This window comes from Sinocyclocheilus grahami, unplaced genomic scaffold (assembly GCF_001515645.1).
Source record: "Sinocyclocheilus grahami isolate Dianchi unplaced genomic scaffold, SAMN03320097.WGS_v1.1 scaffold442.1, whole genome shotgun sequence".
Taxonomy (NCBI): domain Eukaryota; kingdom Metazoa; phylum Chordata; class Actinopteri; order Cypriniformes; family Cyprinidae; genus Sinocyclocheilus; species Sinocyclocheilus grahami.
This window is the reverse complement of record NW_015505621.1, coordinates 1,192,728-1,210,253: the sequence shown is the minus strand read 5'-3', so window position 1 is coordinate 1,210,253 and position 17,526 is coordinate 1,192,728. Positions and strand designations below refer to the sequence as shown.

The window sequence follows — 17,526 nt, the reverse complement described above, 5'->3', positions numbered from 1 at the left end:
AATAATAGATTTAAATGATTATTGTTAGTAATTAACAAAGGTCCCTTTTTAGTTTCTCTTTGCCACCTTGAATATTTCTCAGTCCCTCAAAGGGTATAACGGCCGGGAAGCAAGAAAACACACATCAAATTGTATTCTCAATACTTCAACTTTATTCATAGATACAAGGATATTATATAGGCATATGTCGAGGGGAGTTTCAACCCTTTAACCAATGAGGATATAGATGACATACATATAGGATTTTGGCCAAGAATATGTGTTATATAAAATGGCCACATGTACAGGAAAATATGGACATATTAGGAATAAACTTGGCGAAGGATGCTGAACTATATCCATAGTTCAGCACGAACCCCATTACCTTGGAGTCCTAGCTATCGTGTCCTCGTTTGAACATTTGAACTAAGAAAAGCTAATGCATACATGTGCGCATGCGTACCTCGAATATGAGTTAGAGATATTAAAACATAATACAAGAGAGAGAGATCAGATGGAGGAGGGGGGAATCAGAAGAAGACAACATTGCTCTGTACAGGGAGGGCGAGCAGAGAGGGAGAGGGAAGAAAAGGAGGGTGAAAACATCTGGAACCAATGCAGACAGAGAGTGTTTTCTAACAATTATTAAATGTGATTTTGCCTGAAGGCTAGTCAGAAACTTGTTACTGTCAGCTGCCATCAAATTATGTTTTTATGTGTGATAACTCGCTGCCATTATGGTGTGAAGTTCAATAACTGGTTTTAAATGAAGAAGGACAGGGTTAACAGATGTTGTTAATGCAGTGTAAATTTCATTTCACTAAATATTTGTAATATTTTAATGAATTGTCTAATTAATAAAATTAATAATTGTAGATGACATATATATATATACTTTTATTTAATTAATTACAATTATTAATTTGATTAATTAGACAATTCATTAAAATATTACAAATATTAAAATGTAATTATTTGTATATATATTTTTACAATTGTATATATTTATAAACTTAATATATTTTTATATAAATTCTCTTATATATTCTATTTATTGCTAGCTCCGTTGTAAACACTTGCATATTGAATCTACAGAATCTTGTCTCAGTTCAAACTATAAAAACCCATGTATGACCCATAAAATATGATTAAACTGGTACAGACTATATGTATGCATTTTCTATAATGATAAATAGTCATTCATTTTGCACTGATGTTCAGATCTTTACAGATATTGAGTTGCATCATTTAGTGCTTTACAATCGATTGCTGTTCCTCTAAAAATCAGTGAACCTAAGGGCATGAAGTATATATTCATCATATAAATGAGGCCCCCCAGCAGCCCTGCTTTACATTTTAGGTATAAGTTATTTATCTTCTCATTATCTCATGTTATTGCCTAGCAACAAGGGAGCTATTGCTGCATGTGTTTAATGGTCAGCAATGTGCTCATGTAGTGACTGTATTCTGAATGGCATACTAACATACTAGCTCTACTAGAAATGTAGTATACTGGGCAATTGTGTGTGTATACTGTACAGTATATATACACGGTATATTACATATACTTGTATTTATATATCTTGTTTTGTCAAATATTTAAATTAATTGGAAGTGATTTCAATAACATTTAGAAGTGATCTATCTATCTATCTATCTATCTATCTATCTATCTATCTATCTATCTATCTATCTATCTATCTATCTATCTATCTATCTATCTATCTATCTGTCTGTCTGTCTGTCTGTCTGTCTGTCTGTCTGTCTATCTACATAGCAACACTCTAGCAACTATCCAAACCAACCTAGCAAACGTCCCAGGTACCCTAGCAACCGCAAAGCAACACCTTAGCAACCACCCTGGGTACCCTAGCAACCGCATAGCAACACCCTAGCAATGCGTAAAATAATGAGATACATATTTTTAAATATATATATATATGTATTTTTTTTTACATGCAAGTGATGCTCAAAAATCTTAAAGTTTGGAAATTGTACACCACACGCAAACCTACATTTTTGAGTCATTTTGACTATCTATCTATCTATCTATCTATCTATCTATCTATCTATCTATCTATCTGTCTGTCTGTCTGTCTGTCTGTCTGTCTATCTACATAGCAACACTCTAGCAACTATCCAAACCAACCTAGCAAACGTCCCAGGTACCCTAGCAACCGCAAAGCAACACCTTAGCAACCACCTTGGGTACCCTAGCAACCGCATAGCAACACCCTAGCAATGCGTAAAATAATGAGATACATATTTTTAAATATATATATATATGTATTTTTTTTTACATGCAAGTGATGCTCAAAAATCTTAAAGTTTGGAAATTGTACACCACACGCAAACCTACATTTTTGAGTCATTTTGAATTTCCATGGCACAAAATGTGTGATAATAGTTACACGGCAAAGCTTAATACTTTTGTTTTATGGATTTGTTTAATATGACCAATAGTGAGTGGTGCTTGCTGTAGCGAACACAGCTAAATACATTTTCATATGTATTGTAAAAGCAACACTGTAGAATTTCAGATGAAATAGTAACTTTAGATGAAAACTCACCATTAGACCACCATGGTCTTTATATGAACTGGCTTGCACAAAATAGACAATAACTTTCAAAAACAAAACTTTCACTGGCCTTTGCACAACATGAGGTAATAGATATTGAAAAATCCAAGCAGATAGAAGAGAAAATATGAGTCTGGGACAATTCCCAGACAAGTCAAACAATACATATGAAATGTTCAGTTGATGTACTTTTCCTCTGCCTTCATATCATATCAGGACAAATATAATAATAGGACACAACTTTTTTATAACTACCATACTAACAACTAAAAAACAAAATATCCATACGCTGCCGCCTGCATCTTGGCTAATAAACTTTATAACAAGATCTGCAGGTACAGCGATGCATGTCGCAAGAACAAATAAAGACGTTTTCCGATTATATTTTTCTTGCTATCTCGGTGTATTCTACTGAGATTTCTGATGTATTGGAATATATCTCTCTTTATCTACTTAGGAAATAACAAAAAGCCACTTAAAGATATTGAACCATCTGCCTGATTAATATAAGAGGCAAAATGAGGAGACTGTCAGTAAAGTATAAAGCAAACAAACACACAAAAAAAACAGCTTTCAGACCCGGATTTTCATTCTGCTGGCATGCCGTGTGTATACATGACATGCTCTTCACTATCAGATCCGGCATGAGGCCAGTGGAGGGTTGATGTATCTGTACATGCATTTTTGCCCATCTGTTCTTCAGTGTGCAGACAACACAAACTAGAGATTGTGATATCATATGCTATCTTGCTCAAGACAAGAACAGAATGCTCTGCTTGAGACAAGACAAGTGTAGGTCAGTTTTTTTTTTCCAAGCCCCATTGTTAGGTAAATGTAACTGTTTTAGAAGAAGGGCTTAAAAAATGATTCAAAAGCACCATAAAAAAAAAAAAAATATATATATATATATATATATATATATTGCACAGTGCACAGTGTCATATTGACTATTTTGTGATGCTATTATGATGCTTTTGAGTCTTTTTTTGTCCTCATTCATTATAATTGCATGCAAATTGTATGCAATTGTATGAATTTGAGTACAAATCCTCAACATCCACCTTTTGTATTCCATGAAAGGAAGAAAATCATACAGGTTTAGCACAACATGATGGTGAATAAATGCTGACTGCAATATAAATCTTACTGAATGTTATACTGGTCAAACCTTTAGAATAATCAAGATATTTTATGTTTTTAAAGTCTCTTATGCTCACCAAGGCTGTATTTAAGTAATCAAAAATATAGTAAATATGTGAAATATTATTGCAATTTAAAAGAACTGTTTTCTATTTAAATATATTGTAAAATTTAATTTATTCCTGATGTGCAAAGATGAATTTTCAGAATAATTTACATCACGATTTCCACAAAAAAATATGAAGCAGCACAAAAATATATATTAGAATGTTTTCTGAAGGATCATGTGACACTAAAGAGTAGGCCTAATGATGATAAAATTCAGCTTTGCATCACAGAGATTAATTAAATTTTACAATATATTCAAATGGAAAACCGCTATCATAAATTGTAATAATATTTCACTGTTTAACTGTACTTTGATTGAATAAATGCAGCCTTGGTGAGCAGAAGAGAAAGATTTGTCAATGTGTCAGTAGCGGGAAAGAAAAAACACCACATGTAGATTTGCATTACAGGCGATCAACATTTTAATGTTATTGTGCAACACAATTAATTCCATTTTCTGAACTATTAGTTTTAGATTGCTTATCAGACTGCTCATTCAGATCGTTTCCCTCTGCGCTGCATCAAGGGTCAGGCCGCAGCCGAATGCTTTTCCTGTGGTGAGGATAGAGAGAGAGACAGCGAGCATACGCCTGAGTGATTAAGAGAAAGGTTAAAGGAAGAAGACGTCGGTAATAAAGAACGGGCTAAAAAGGCAGAAAAGAATCCGAGTTCTCCCGCGGCCGCCACACTGGCATATTAACGGTCCACCGCGGCATCCCTTTGTCGGTGGGAGAATTCTGCATGTGTAGGGCCCTGGACAGCCATCATGTGTCCCAGCATGCAGCGTGGCATACTAATGACTCAGACAGGACCGTCTGACTCTGTGAGATGAGCGCTCTGAATGAATGAAGGTGCTTCCAGGGTGAAGCTGCACTGTAAAAAATGATTGTGATTTTAACAGTAAAAGACTGTTAATTGGTTAACAGTAAGTTTCCATACTATATTCGGTGAATAAATGTAATTACATTTAATGTAATTTTACAGTAAAATACCGTTAAAAATACGGTTTTTGGAAGTGAAAAAGAAGTCATTGTATAATTTACAGTGAAAAAATGTAAATTGACACTCACAGAATTCCCTGCATGACACTTCATACTTGATGTTTTTTTTGTTTCTGATTTGATGTTTCTTCTTAGTTTTTTCTTATCAGTTGTGTACATTAGGGTTTTATCTTACATCTAATGTTGTTAAATTAATGTTATTGCATTATTTCAGTATCATGTGTGTTACCAATGAGGTGTTTAGTGTTTGTGTGAATGACACTGTGTGCACCTTCTATATATAAGTATTGCCCTCCTCAGCTCGTAGAAAAGCTGTTTGTGATGAGCTTTGGTTCATCATGTGACTCTCTCATCACCACCAGTTTTTGGTGGTTATCAGTGCATTACAATGGTTCCAAACAGATATTAGTACTTCAATATGTTGGTTTATTAACATTACATCAGTTAATGAAATACGGTATTTTATTGTGAATTTAAGTTAAGTCTGTAAAACCTAAAATGTTGCTACCATATTTTTAACGGTGAAGTTCTGGCAACCACAGCTGCCGGTATTTTACCGTAAATGTCACAGATTTATTTATTTTTTGTCACAATGTGGTGTTATCTGAAAGGGAATATTAGCAGAAACATCTGCTTAGAAATATAAAATATTTGACAGAGTGTACACAGTCTGTGTTTGAAATGGAAATAGCACACTGCTTATTCTGCACTATGTGGAGGTCTACTGAATGCTATTTTTAGTAGTGCTTGCTACGAGAGGTGTGCAGCGCTGGGTAGTAACTGATTACATGTAATCTGGATTTTGTTATCAGATCAGAATCAAGTACTAATTAGACTATATTACATTTTAAATTTGCTAATAATTAAATTACAGATAACTTTTTATGGATTACTTGATTACATATTATTCACACAATGGCAGTAAATTATTCATAAAATGTATTGATTCAACCTTTTTTTCTCTCTTTTAAATTTTCCTTTCTAAAAATCCTATGATCCTAGTGATCTTCAGCAACTGTTGATTCTGGAAGTCTGGACAAACAATTTCAGACCTGGATGACTTAATATTTCAACTAATTTAACAGCACAAACACATGTTTACAGTACTCTAATGTTGGTTAATGGTTGCATTGTGTAATTAGAGAGTGTCAATGATATTTGAAAGGACGCACACAGCTGAAGTAGCTTTTCTAACATTTATCATTTGCAAAGGTTGAACATGGCAGCCTAATAGTGGTGGCATTAGAGAGAGAAATTAATAACTGAAAATCTTTGAAGTTATCAATAAATTTTTCATGAGACATTTTCCAAGAAAACCCAATTAAACTATCCAAAAATGCCTCACTATTGGCAATTATTTGCTTAACAATCATGAATGGGCCTTTTTGAGTTTCTGTGCATGTGGCATCATGCAGCAGCATCAGCAAAGGTTCAGTTTTTTATGGTTTTAGTTTTTGTTAGTGATAACAACCCTGATATTATATACAGTATAAAATGTTTTCCAGCAACAATATCCATTGCTATGATATAAGCTTGTAGTCATATCACCCCTAGTAGTAAGCAGTAGGATTCAATCCAAACATAACCTTTGTTTGTTGTGTGTTCAGCTCTCAAATAGAAATGCAATAGAAAGCATAGCGGATATGCACTCCAAAGCTGTGTATTGTGAAGACGAGGAGTTTCTAAGGCGTGCCATCCTGTGCATCAACTGCACTTAGCTCTTAACACAGAGCGCTGGCAGGAGCCCAGACGCAAACCGCTATGAGTCACATCTTTAAAAGCTCCGACTGCAGCAGCCAAAAGTAAAAGCTCCCAATATTTGTGATTAAACCTGGATGGACAACGGGTCGGCGAAGCCAAAAAGCCTTTTATTTTTTAAATATTCATCACTCCAAGCATCTTTAATCCTGTTTTCAGAAGGAAGGGCTGTTTGTGAAGGAAACAACATCACAGTCAAACACTTCAGTGGGAATCTTATCAGAAATGCTGTTTTATGTACAGTATACACGTCTCTTTTGTTGGCTGTTATTCCCTTTGCACTTTAAAAAGGAAAGGGAACGGTTAAGCTTGAATCCCATTTACATTTATAGATAATTGATATTGCTTAGCTGGATATCGAATGATCGCTCGAGCAGTCCATTAAACAGAGAAATAGGATTGACAAGGCTGTACAAATGGGGTTTGTTTCCAGCAAAGGTCGATGATTGCTAACTCTGAGTCCTCGTTCCCAGATGAATGCGACTCCGCTGCATGAAGATGAATCTAACCTTGTGGATTTGACTAATCTGCACCAATGTAAACAATGAGATGCGATTAGATGCATACGAACGCGGTAGCATTCAAAACGCATGCGAATTCCCTGGAGAACACAGGATAAAAACACTTTTGTTAAATTGGCAGAATGCGGTTGTAATTGAGGCGTGTAAAAGGACATGCAAAACAAGGAAATGAGCAAGAGATTACGTGTTTGAAATGCTGCTTGAAGTCTAGAGCCGTCCTCTCTGAATACGCTTGTAAACATGCGAAAAGTGTCAATTTGTTCAACACAATAGAGCCATAAGCTAATTTGAATGCTTCTAAGACAACATTTTCACTTCTTTATTTCCATCTAAGTAATTAGGTAAACTGAGCCTTGAAGTCGTTCTACAGGCTCTTTATGTGGACCCCCTAGTTAGTAGATTTGCATAATCGTTTTCTTCATTTATGGTATACAGTGGCCCTGAAAGGTATTTGGACACATAAGTTACACTAAAAAATGTATGACTGTCATTGAATTAGATACAAAATAAATAAATAAAATAAACCAAGCATAAAAACAAATGGCATTTATTTTAAAGTGACTTTTCATTTTCATTAAAATTATGGTAATGAAAGGTTCATATTTTGGTTTTGGGAGTCCCCAAAAACAGGTTGACATGCATGCAAGGTCAAAAAACACTTTCATTTTCTTATAATATGCATTTATTTTTACCTTACTTGCTCAACGACTCCCAAACGATTCGCTCAACGATTCATTTTTCCAAACCCCTCCTTTGTGTGACGCTAATCTGCAGTGATTAGTCCGATTGGTCTCATTTCCATTTCATCATGCCTGTAATGCCTGATAAAGCAGCGTTTGTGAGCGCAGTGCTGCTTTGTGTACAGCGTTACCGGGGAAACCTCTATTTTTACCGCTCCAAAAGCGGCACCTAGTAGCAAAAAAATGAATTTGCATCTTCATTCAGACCAACGCGAAAAGACCAAATGTTTTCATTCACTTAGAGCTGTGTTACACACTGCATGAAAGGTCATTTTCAAAAATCCATAATAGGGGCACTTTAAAGATACAGTAGCACAAGCACATTTTCAAGTTTTATATACAGTATAATGTTGATTCACACATATTAAAGATACATATATTTTACTTCATATTATTGATTAAATATGACATAATATTGATATGTATTAAATATTACACAATATTTAATAATAGTAATGTAATTCAATAATTATTTTATAGTTAATTAATAATGAATATTAATCAATACTATTTTATATATTCTTATATAATATACTATATATATATATATATATATATATATATATATATATATTGTATTGTATGTTTGTATATTGTATATTGTATGTTTATTCAATACTATTTTATATATTTTTATATAATATATTATATATATATATATATATATATATATATATATATATATTGTATTGTATGTTTGTATATTGTATATTGTATGTTTATTACTATTAATTTAGAAAATTTGTAGTAATAGTAGTAGTAGTTTTAGTTGTACTATAAAATATTATAATATTAATATTGTAACATAAAAATATGATGCCATCACCATGCCATCAGACACAATTAAAATTAATTTTTTAATAATAATAATAACATCAACAGCAACAATAATAATAATAATATTATATCTTGTATTTTACATAATATTAATTAATAAAGAGTGTGGGACTTTTTCTGTTTGTTTGTTTTGTTTTAATTCACTGTGGCCTACGCACCTGCCCACAACCATCCAGGTGTTTGCAAGGTTTTTTTTTTGTTGTTGGTTGGAAATGATAAAACAATAAATCAGGTGAAAATTACAACAAAAAGCATTGAGTGACTCTGTTTGTGGTTAGTGAAACAAGTGGATGATTTTGTGCACCTGTGCTTCCTCTGACTTCATACATTCACCAAAAATCACCAAAACACCAGCTTATTCAAAGACAATGAGGAAAAATGAAGAAAAGTGAAGTTAGTGAAGAGGCTTTAACAAATACATCTTGCCTTCATTTTGAACAATTGATCTATTGTTCTGTCATTTAAAACTTCAATTTCTTTACGTGAAATCCTGCTGTGTCCACATGCCCTTCCATTGGAGCACGGCATCTTGTAGTCACTTCATTTTAATATTTTAAGCAAATATAATTTATTTAAAAATGACCTGACAACATGCCCACAATGTCTGTCTGCCTTCACACTAATGCACTGCATTCATTTTTAAGTGTTTAAACAATTTTTGGGCCTGCTCCACTTACAAATGCCATATGCTGTATGATTCAGGATGGGAAACGGAAACAAACACACAAATGGAGTGCCATTACAGACACACACACTCCTCTGCCCGCTTCCTAAAGTCAGTTTCATAAACATATCTCAGTGGCCATCATTGCGACTGGGCGGCAGGGCCGTATTTAATCTGACAAGCGCTCATCGTAAATCCATCTGTTGGGTAATGCAGCACAATCCAATTGCAGGCTGATGGACATGCAGCATGTCTCTGGACGCTGCATCTCGGCTCTGCAGTGTTTGCATGGTTTTGCGTCCGCGAGTTTAACGCAATCGGTTTAGAGAGTTCACAGATGGCCGAAGTGCTGCAAATCAATCGCAGCAGATTGTGTTTCAGTTCTCTTAGCTCTGGAAAGATGCTCCTCGGTCTTGCTTAATCGCTCAGAGGAACCTGTTCCTGTGATGTCCTTTGAGACATTTAAAGGTGTAATTGACAAAAGCATTAGATCCCTATATTCCCTGTTCACATTAGCGCGTGCATCATTAGCTTGTTGCACATTAGATATGCCACACCAGTCATTGCATTTGCAGGATGCATTTATCCTTAGTTTTTCTTTCAGAACTGCGTTTATTTGTAACGATGCTTTTAGATAATCCAGTGAAATTACTTTGTAATATATATATATATATATATATATATATATATATTACAATTTATATATATCAGTTCCCTTTCGTGGAACTTCGAACTGCGTCCTCTAGGGGTCGCTATGGCACGGGTCACGACGAGGCGTCCCCCCCCCATAGCGACCCCTAGAGGACGCAGTGTCTCGTTCCCCTCAGGGAACCATGGTTACATAAGTAACCCGAGACGTTATTTTAGAATCACTGATATACTATTATAGTTTTTGTTAATATTTTGATTATATTTTATTTTTAGTTATTATTAGCAGTAGTAGCAGTAGTAATTTTATTGTTGTGGGAAATAATTCTTTATATATAAATGTTAACGATGTCTGAATGAAGTCATGCTTATGGCATAATTTTTATGTTATAATATTAATATTATAGTATTTTATAGCATTTAACTACTAATAATAATCGTAGTAATAATTATAATTTTCTAAATGAATAATAATTAATAATGTAATAAATAATTTTTATAATTTTTTTACAGATTTTATTTTTACATTTTCTGTCTTCTTTTAATTTTAAAGTTTTAATAAATTTGTTTACTAAAATTTTTTCGCATTTTTCGCTATAGTTGTTTATTAAATTTATTTTTCAGTTTTTGTTCTTCATTTTATTCTTTTTACTGTTAAGTTTATTTTACTACTTTAACATAAGCTAAATGAAAATGATAAATGTTGCATTGGCAAAATTGTGAAATATTATTACAATTTAAAATATTTTTTTTCTGTTTGAAGATATTGTAAAATGTAATTTATTCCTGAAATGAAGTGCTGAATTTTCAGCATCATTACTCTATTTTCCCATGATCCTCATGATGAGCTTTTGAAATGACTTTTTAAAAATATATTCAAATAGAAAACAGTTCTTTTAAACATAAATTTAAATGTACTGTATTTTTCAAGAAATAAATGCAACCTTGGCGAACATGAGAGATTTTTAATAAAAGTGTTTGCAAATGCTCAAACCTGTTCCTATGGTGTAATTTAAGGCAATAAACGTTGTAACTGACAATACAATTATAACTGACAATACCCATTATATCAATCAGCGCGTGTGTCATTAGCTTGATGTGCATTAGATATGCTGCACCAGTCATTGTATTGCAGGTTGTGTTTATCTCCGTAATGTTTTCAGCTATTTTCTTTCAGAACGGAGTTCATTTGTTCCTAATAAACTAAGATGCTAAGCATCAAACAGTGCAGTTGGTTCTTCACAAACTTACCTGCTCATCGCACGCATTATTGCACATTATTGCTGGGTGTGCTTCCTTTAAAACAGTCAGGAGCTAATATTACTTAATTAGCACATAATTATATACAATTCAAAGCAGCGGTGAGGCAGAGGTTGGGATGGTGGAAGCCAAACGCACAGTATCAGCAAAATGGCTGTAATGCAATAAGTGGTCTCAACTTAATGGAGTCAAGCCCTCCATTTAAGAGAATAAAATCAGTGGTATCGCTTTCTCTCTGGAACCTGGGACTGCATATAAATCAGCTCAGAGCGGCCCGCCGACCGCTGCCATGTTTACATGCTGCCTGTGAAGATGTGTGCATCACAGACGTATGTCCGTGTGTGTGCTAAACCCTGTTTGTGGTGTGTTTTCTGTGCTTTAAATGTCAAACGTACTGCAGTTCGACCCGCTATCCTTGATTTCCCAGCAACCACACACACACACACACACAGGGAAGAATGGAAACAGTCTGCCAAATTCTCAGCAATGACTTTTATATAATTTGCAGTACACTTGTTTTGCTTTACTTGGTAACACCTACCATTAACTTGGTTTATTCTGATATGATTATAATGTGTTTTTACAATATTCATATCTTAAATAGATGTAATATTTCTTATTTAATCTTATAAACTATTATTATTGTTGTTGTTATTATTATTGTTGTTGTTGATGTTGTTTTGTTTTGTTTAGTTTTGTTTTTATCAGTTTGTTTGTTTGTTTTTTTGGGGGGAGGGGGGGGTCAATTTAATGCCGTCTAAATGTAAGAATGCTTATGCCATCTTTTTTATATTAATATTATTGTATTTTACACTACTTTGCACTTACATTATCATATTATTCATTTTTATTAAGAAATTATGATTACATTATTATATAAAATAATAATAATAATTATTATTATTATTTTATATGATTATATAATTATAATTTCTTAATAAAATGAATAATACAATTAATAATATTAATATAATTGAATAAAACCGAATAAAAAAAATACATTTTTATTATTAGTGAATCAACATGCCAACATTAAACAGCAACAAAATATTTTTTTATTAAAAATAAAAAGTTTTTAATTCTTTCATTTTTTTAAGTTTTACAATTGTTTTTTTTTTTTCAAATTTAATTTTTAATTTAAAAATTATATTTTCATGTTTAAATCAGCATTATTTACTTATGTTCATGCTTTTATTCATTTTAGGATAATAAATATGATATTATGTTTTGTTTTATTTTATTTTGCTTGCATTTTATATTTTATTGTTAATAATAAAAATATTGTAATGTTTTTTTTTTATTATATTTAGAAATAGATTTAGAAATAAACTCTGGAACATTGATACCGAACTGTATTGAAACAACATTGAACTGAATTGAGCTGAATTATGACACTACTGTCTTCTGTATAGAGCTGCTTTGCAGCTGGAATTCTTTTTATTACAGAATTTTACAACATGAACACTGTTGTTTTCCTGTTTAATGTGAAGCTGCTGAAACAATCTGCATAAATGTGACTTGACTTGAATATAGAGCACAAGTCGTATGGAATGGTTTGTTTTTGTTTTCCAAAACATCTCCTTTTGTTTTCCACTCATTTTCATTATGGGTGCGCCATCCCTTTAAAATAACGAGCCCACATTTCAGCCACTGTTTTGTGCTGGAGTAGGCGTATCATTTTCATTCAGTGTTTTTATTGCAGCATCACTGTCGTCTGATAAAAAGCATGTTTGACGTGTTACAATACCTCTTTGCGCAAGTTCATTCGTGAGCCCTGGTTACCCTAATGATGAACTCTAAATGATGTTATCACATTCTGCATTCCAAAGGTACTAATTACAGCCAAATTAGACGCAAAGGAGTAATTAGGGTTTCTTTTGTGAAGGTTGTTGGAAGGAAAAAATCAGAATGTGAATGTGATGTTAATTTCTGAAACCGTAACACCCTTTCAGTCTGATCTTCTGATCTTGATGCCATGTCTAATATTATTAGCATTCCCCACCGTCTTGCACCTGGCAGATGCGGTTCCTGTTATTTCTGAATGCTGGTTGTATTGGCACCGTAGAGGAGAGCGAACGGGTGGCCGGCTTGCCAATCTCATTCCATTTGCTGTGTGTTAAACTTTTGATTGGCCTGTTGCTGCAAATGGAGAATGTATTTATGTGGTTGATTGCGGAGCTCATGGGTCTCTTACGAGAGAGGGGAACTCATTTGCACTCCACTGAAAATACATTTCACACACTTTAGATAGGTTTTATCCGTGCGCACTGCACTCGCTTGGACATTGACGCATTTTAAGGTTGCATTTACACTAAGGCACAGATCCATATCCGTTTTTCCTGTCGATAAACTTTCTTTCAAGACTTGACTGTGTTTTTACATGAATACACCAACAAACAGCCAAGATATATATAATAAGTCAACTTACCACCAAATGGCCAAGATAGTAATAATAATAATAAACTTAGACTTTAATTAGACTTTATGAATACTTTTAAATATTGATGACAACAGAAATTACTGTGAACTTATTATTATCATTATTATTATTATTTTGCTGATTTCCCAGTGTAGAAATGTGTATAATTATATATTTATATATACAGTGCCTTGCGAAAGTATTCATTTTCTTCATTTTTTTTCACGTTTTGTTATATTGCTGCCTTATGCTAAACTGCTTTAAATTACTTTTTTTCCACATCAATCTATACTCCATACACCATAATGGTAGAGCAAAAAACAGGTTTTTAACATCTTGGCAAATTTATTACAAATAAAAAGCTTAAATGATTCCATTGCGTAAGTATTCATACTTCTGGGACAGTTAAAATTGAGCCCAGGAGCATTCATATTGCTTGTAGATGTTACTACACTTCAAGTGAAGTTAACCTGTGGCAAATTCAATTGAATGGGTATAATTTGGAATGGCACACACATCTTAATAAAAGGTCTAACAGCTGAAAATGCATATCAGAGCAAAAACCAAGCCCTGAGGTGAAAATAACTGCCTGTAGAGCTCAGAAACAGGTTTGCGTCAAGCCACACATCTGGGGAAGAGTTCGGGAAAAACATCTGCCTCATTGAAGGGTCACAGAAGCATGTCTCTGTTACCATTAATGGAAGATGTTTGAAACAACCAGGACTCTTCCTAGAGCTGGCCTCCTGGCCAAACTGAGCAACTGATGGAGAAGGGCTTTGGTTGGTGTGGTGACCAAGAACCTGATGGTCACTCTAGTTGAGCTCCATGATCATATGTGGAGACAGGAGAAACCTACAGAAGGACAAACACCACTGCAACACTCCATCGATTTGGGCTTTATGGTGGTGTGGCAAGACTCAATCCTCTCTTCAGTGAAGACACACTTAGAATTTGCAAAAAAGCACCTAAAGGGCCTCAGACTGTGAGAAACAAGATTCTCTGGTCTGATGAACCTCAATTCTAAGCATCACGTCTGAAGGAAACCAGCTCTGCTCATCCCAAAAGTAAAGTGTGCTGGTAGCAGCCTCATGCTGAGGGGCTGTTTTTCAGCGGCAGGGACTGAGGGACTCATCAGAGTAGAGGAAAAGCTCAATGCACCAAAATATTGAGATAGCCTTAATGAAAACCCAGTCCAGAGCATTCAGAACCTCAGACTGGACATAAGGTTCACCTTCCAACAGGACAATGAACCTAAACACAGCAAGATTGGCTTAAAGACAACTGTGTGAATGTCCTTGAGTCTGCCTCATCCAACCTGACAGAGCTTGAGAGGTGAGGAGGTGAGGTGAAGAATGACAGATAATTGCCAAATGCTGATGAGCAAAGCTTGTCACATCAAACAAAAAACACTTGAGGCTGTAAAGGTGCTTCAGCTAAATATTTAGTTAAGGGTATGAATACTTATGCAATGTACTTATTTCAGTTGTTCTATTTTTAATTGTGACAATTCTGTTTTTGCTTTGTCAATATGGTGTATGGAGTGTAGATTGATGTGGGAATAAAAGTACATTTAAGCAGTTTAACATAAGGCAGCAACATAACAAAACGTGAAAAAAATGAAGGGGTGTGAATACTTTCGCAAGGCACTGTAATTATTTTATATACAGTTACATTTTGATTATTTAGATTTTTTTACATTTAAAATATATTTAGATTTTTTTATATTGGTGACAGCAGAAATAATTGCAAAGTGTGTGTGTGTGTGTGTGTGTGTGTGTGTGTACCTGGTATTTCTCACGTTATGGGGACCAAATGTCCCCACAAGGATAGTCATACTAGTCAATTTTGACCTTGTGGGGACATTTTTGAGGTCCCCATGAGGAAACAAGCTTATAAATCATACAGAATTCGTTTTTTTGAGAAAGTAAAAATGCACAAAGTTTCCTGTAAGGGGTAGGTTTAGGGGTAGGGTTGGTGTAGGGCAATAGCACACAGTTTGTACAGTATAAAAACCATTACGGCTATGGAGCGTCTCCATAAACCATAAAAACAAACCTGTGTGTGTGTGTGTGTGTGTGTGTGTGTAACAACTAACAATTTCTAAAAAAAATGTAATATTATAAAACAAATCATTAATGAAAAAAATTGAGTGATTGCAGTGGAATGACTGATGAAATAATTCATTAACAATCTACATCACCACACACAAGATACAGCTGTCATCCTTGATCCTACAGCAAATCTCTCTCTGAAATCCAGCATTAATGCTAACCATGTTCCTCTCTGTGTTTTTCTCTCTCTCAGGCCCCTCAACAGATGGGCACATTGGCGTTCTACAGGTACGAGCAGCCCATCGTGGACTACTGCCAGGCTCACCAGACCCTGCACATGAACAGGGGCTTTGAGCCCCCGTCCCAGGCCCTGGAGGGGCTGGGGGCACGAGAACGCTGCACCATCCCATCCGCTGGCCTCCTTCCTTCCGTGCCTGCAGCCCCTCTGTCAGACATCCGCACCCTACCGCAGTGAGCCGGAGATGGACTCGTCCCCGTCGCCTGCTCTCCTCCACGAACGTCCCCGGGGGCGTACTCTCTACCCCCAACATGAACCCTTCACCAGACCGAATCACAGATATATGGGACAGCATGACGGCCTACAGACTCTCAGGAGAGGACTCTGTCTTTGTCGTGAAGTGGGTTAAACACTCTCGGGTTTGTCATTCGCAAGAATCATCATTGTAGTGTACAATCGATGTGTTTGGAATTGGGGGCAAAAAAAGCATTTTATTCTGGTATTTCGGGCTTTTTGTGAGCTCAACCCTCTAAATTATTCAAAAGCATCATGCTACCGTCTCAAATGGGAAATAAATAACAAGTTTTATTGACTTAACAGCACGCATACTCACAAGATCGGTGTTCGTTCTCCCGTAACCAGAAGTAATTACACGTAAACCAGCACCCCTTAAATGGATTCGAGGAATTTCTGAGCATAAAAATCTCTTTCATCTCTTTCTAATAAGGCCTTTCAGAACGACTCCTGCCCTGTGAAGTCAGCAAGAATTGCTTTATATGAAATTGCCCAAATTTAATTCCTTAAGGTGAGCTGGCGAATTTGAATTGTAAATGAGAATATGACCCTCACTTGATGGCTTCTCTATTGTGAATCTTTAAAACGAGTCTTGATCGTTCGGTATTACGATGAAAGAACCTATCATGCCATGCCCGTTTTACTCTGAAAATCACTGACAACTGTGACATAATTTGTCAGTGCTGTTTTACACCGACCGTGGAAAATGTTTGATACAATCGGTGAGGTTTTCATTTTGAGTTTCCTTTCAGTTTTCGGATGTTAACACTGGGTCAGTCCTGTTAGGCTTTGTTGAACTGCTAAAAATACATATGGAAAATGTGGAAATTTCACAAAGTACTTCTGTAAAATGGTCTTAAAAACTTTCAGGTTGACATCAGACACTTAATTATAACACAATTATTGCAAGATTATGCTGAGAAACTGTATGTGAGGAGGTTTTTTTTTTCTTTTAAACTGTTGATATTACACTGTTTTTGTGATTCATTCAAGCGGGATGTTGTTTTCCCTCCAAAATGATGTCACTTCCTGGAGGATGATGACAAGAATTTTACACACAAATAACAGAACGGAAAGCAAGGAAACAATATACATTTTTCGAGGATATGAAAATGTCCAGCATAGCAGGAATGACTCACATTCTTTCTTGAAGCCTATTGGCCGTATCCTAAATTATGGTCACTATACGTCCTCTTTTTTTATTTCTAAATTGCCTTAAATATCCAGATTTGGCTTTGTTTTGCTTTTGTTTTCAGACTTGCTGAAGGTAATGAGCGGTTTGACCAATA

At 34.8% G+C, this 17,526-nt stretch overlaps 1 protein-coding gene across 2 annotated transcripts in view; it reads left to right on the top strand.

The window, feature by feature from the left end:
• LOC107552197 (leucine-rich repeat transmembrane neuronal protein 4-like) overlaps positions 1–16,967 on the top strand; it is a 139,926-nt gene extending 122,959 nt beyond the window's left edge. The window contains exon 3 of one of the 2 annotated variants that reach the window (XM_016234043.1): positions 15,959–16,967. In XM_016234043.1, coding sequence (XP_016089529.1) covers positions 15,959–16,180 — 222 coding nt within the window. In that variant the 3' untranslated portion in view covers positions 16,181–16,967. The remainder of the gene's footprint in view (positions 1–15,958) is intronic. The other variant, XM_016234044.1, reaches the window with a different exon arrangement.
• The last annotated feature ends 559 nt before the right edge of the window (positions 16,968–17,526 follow it).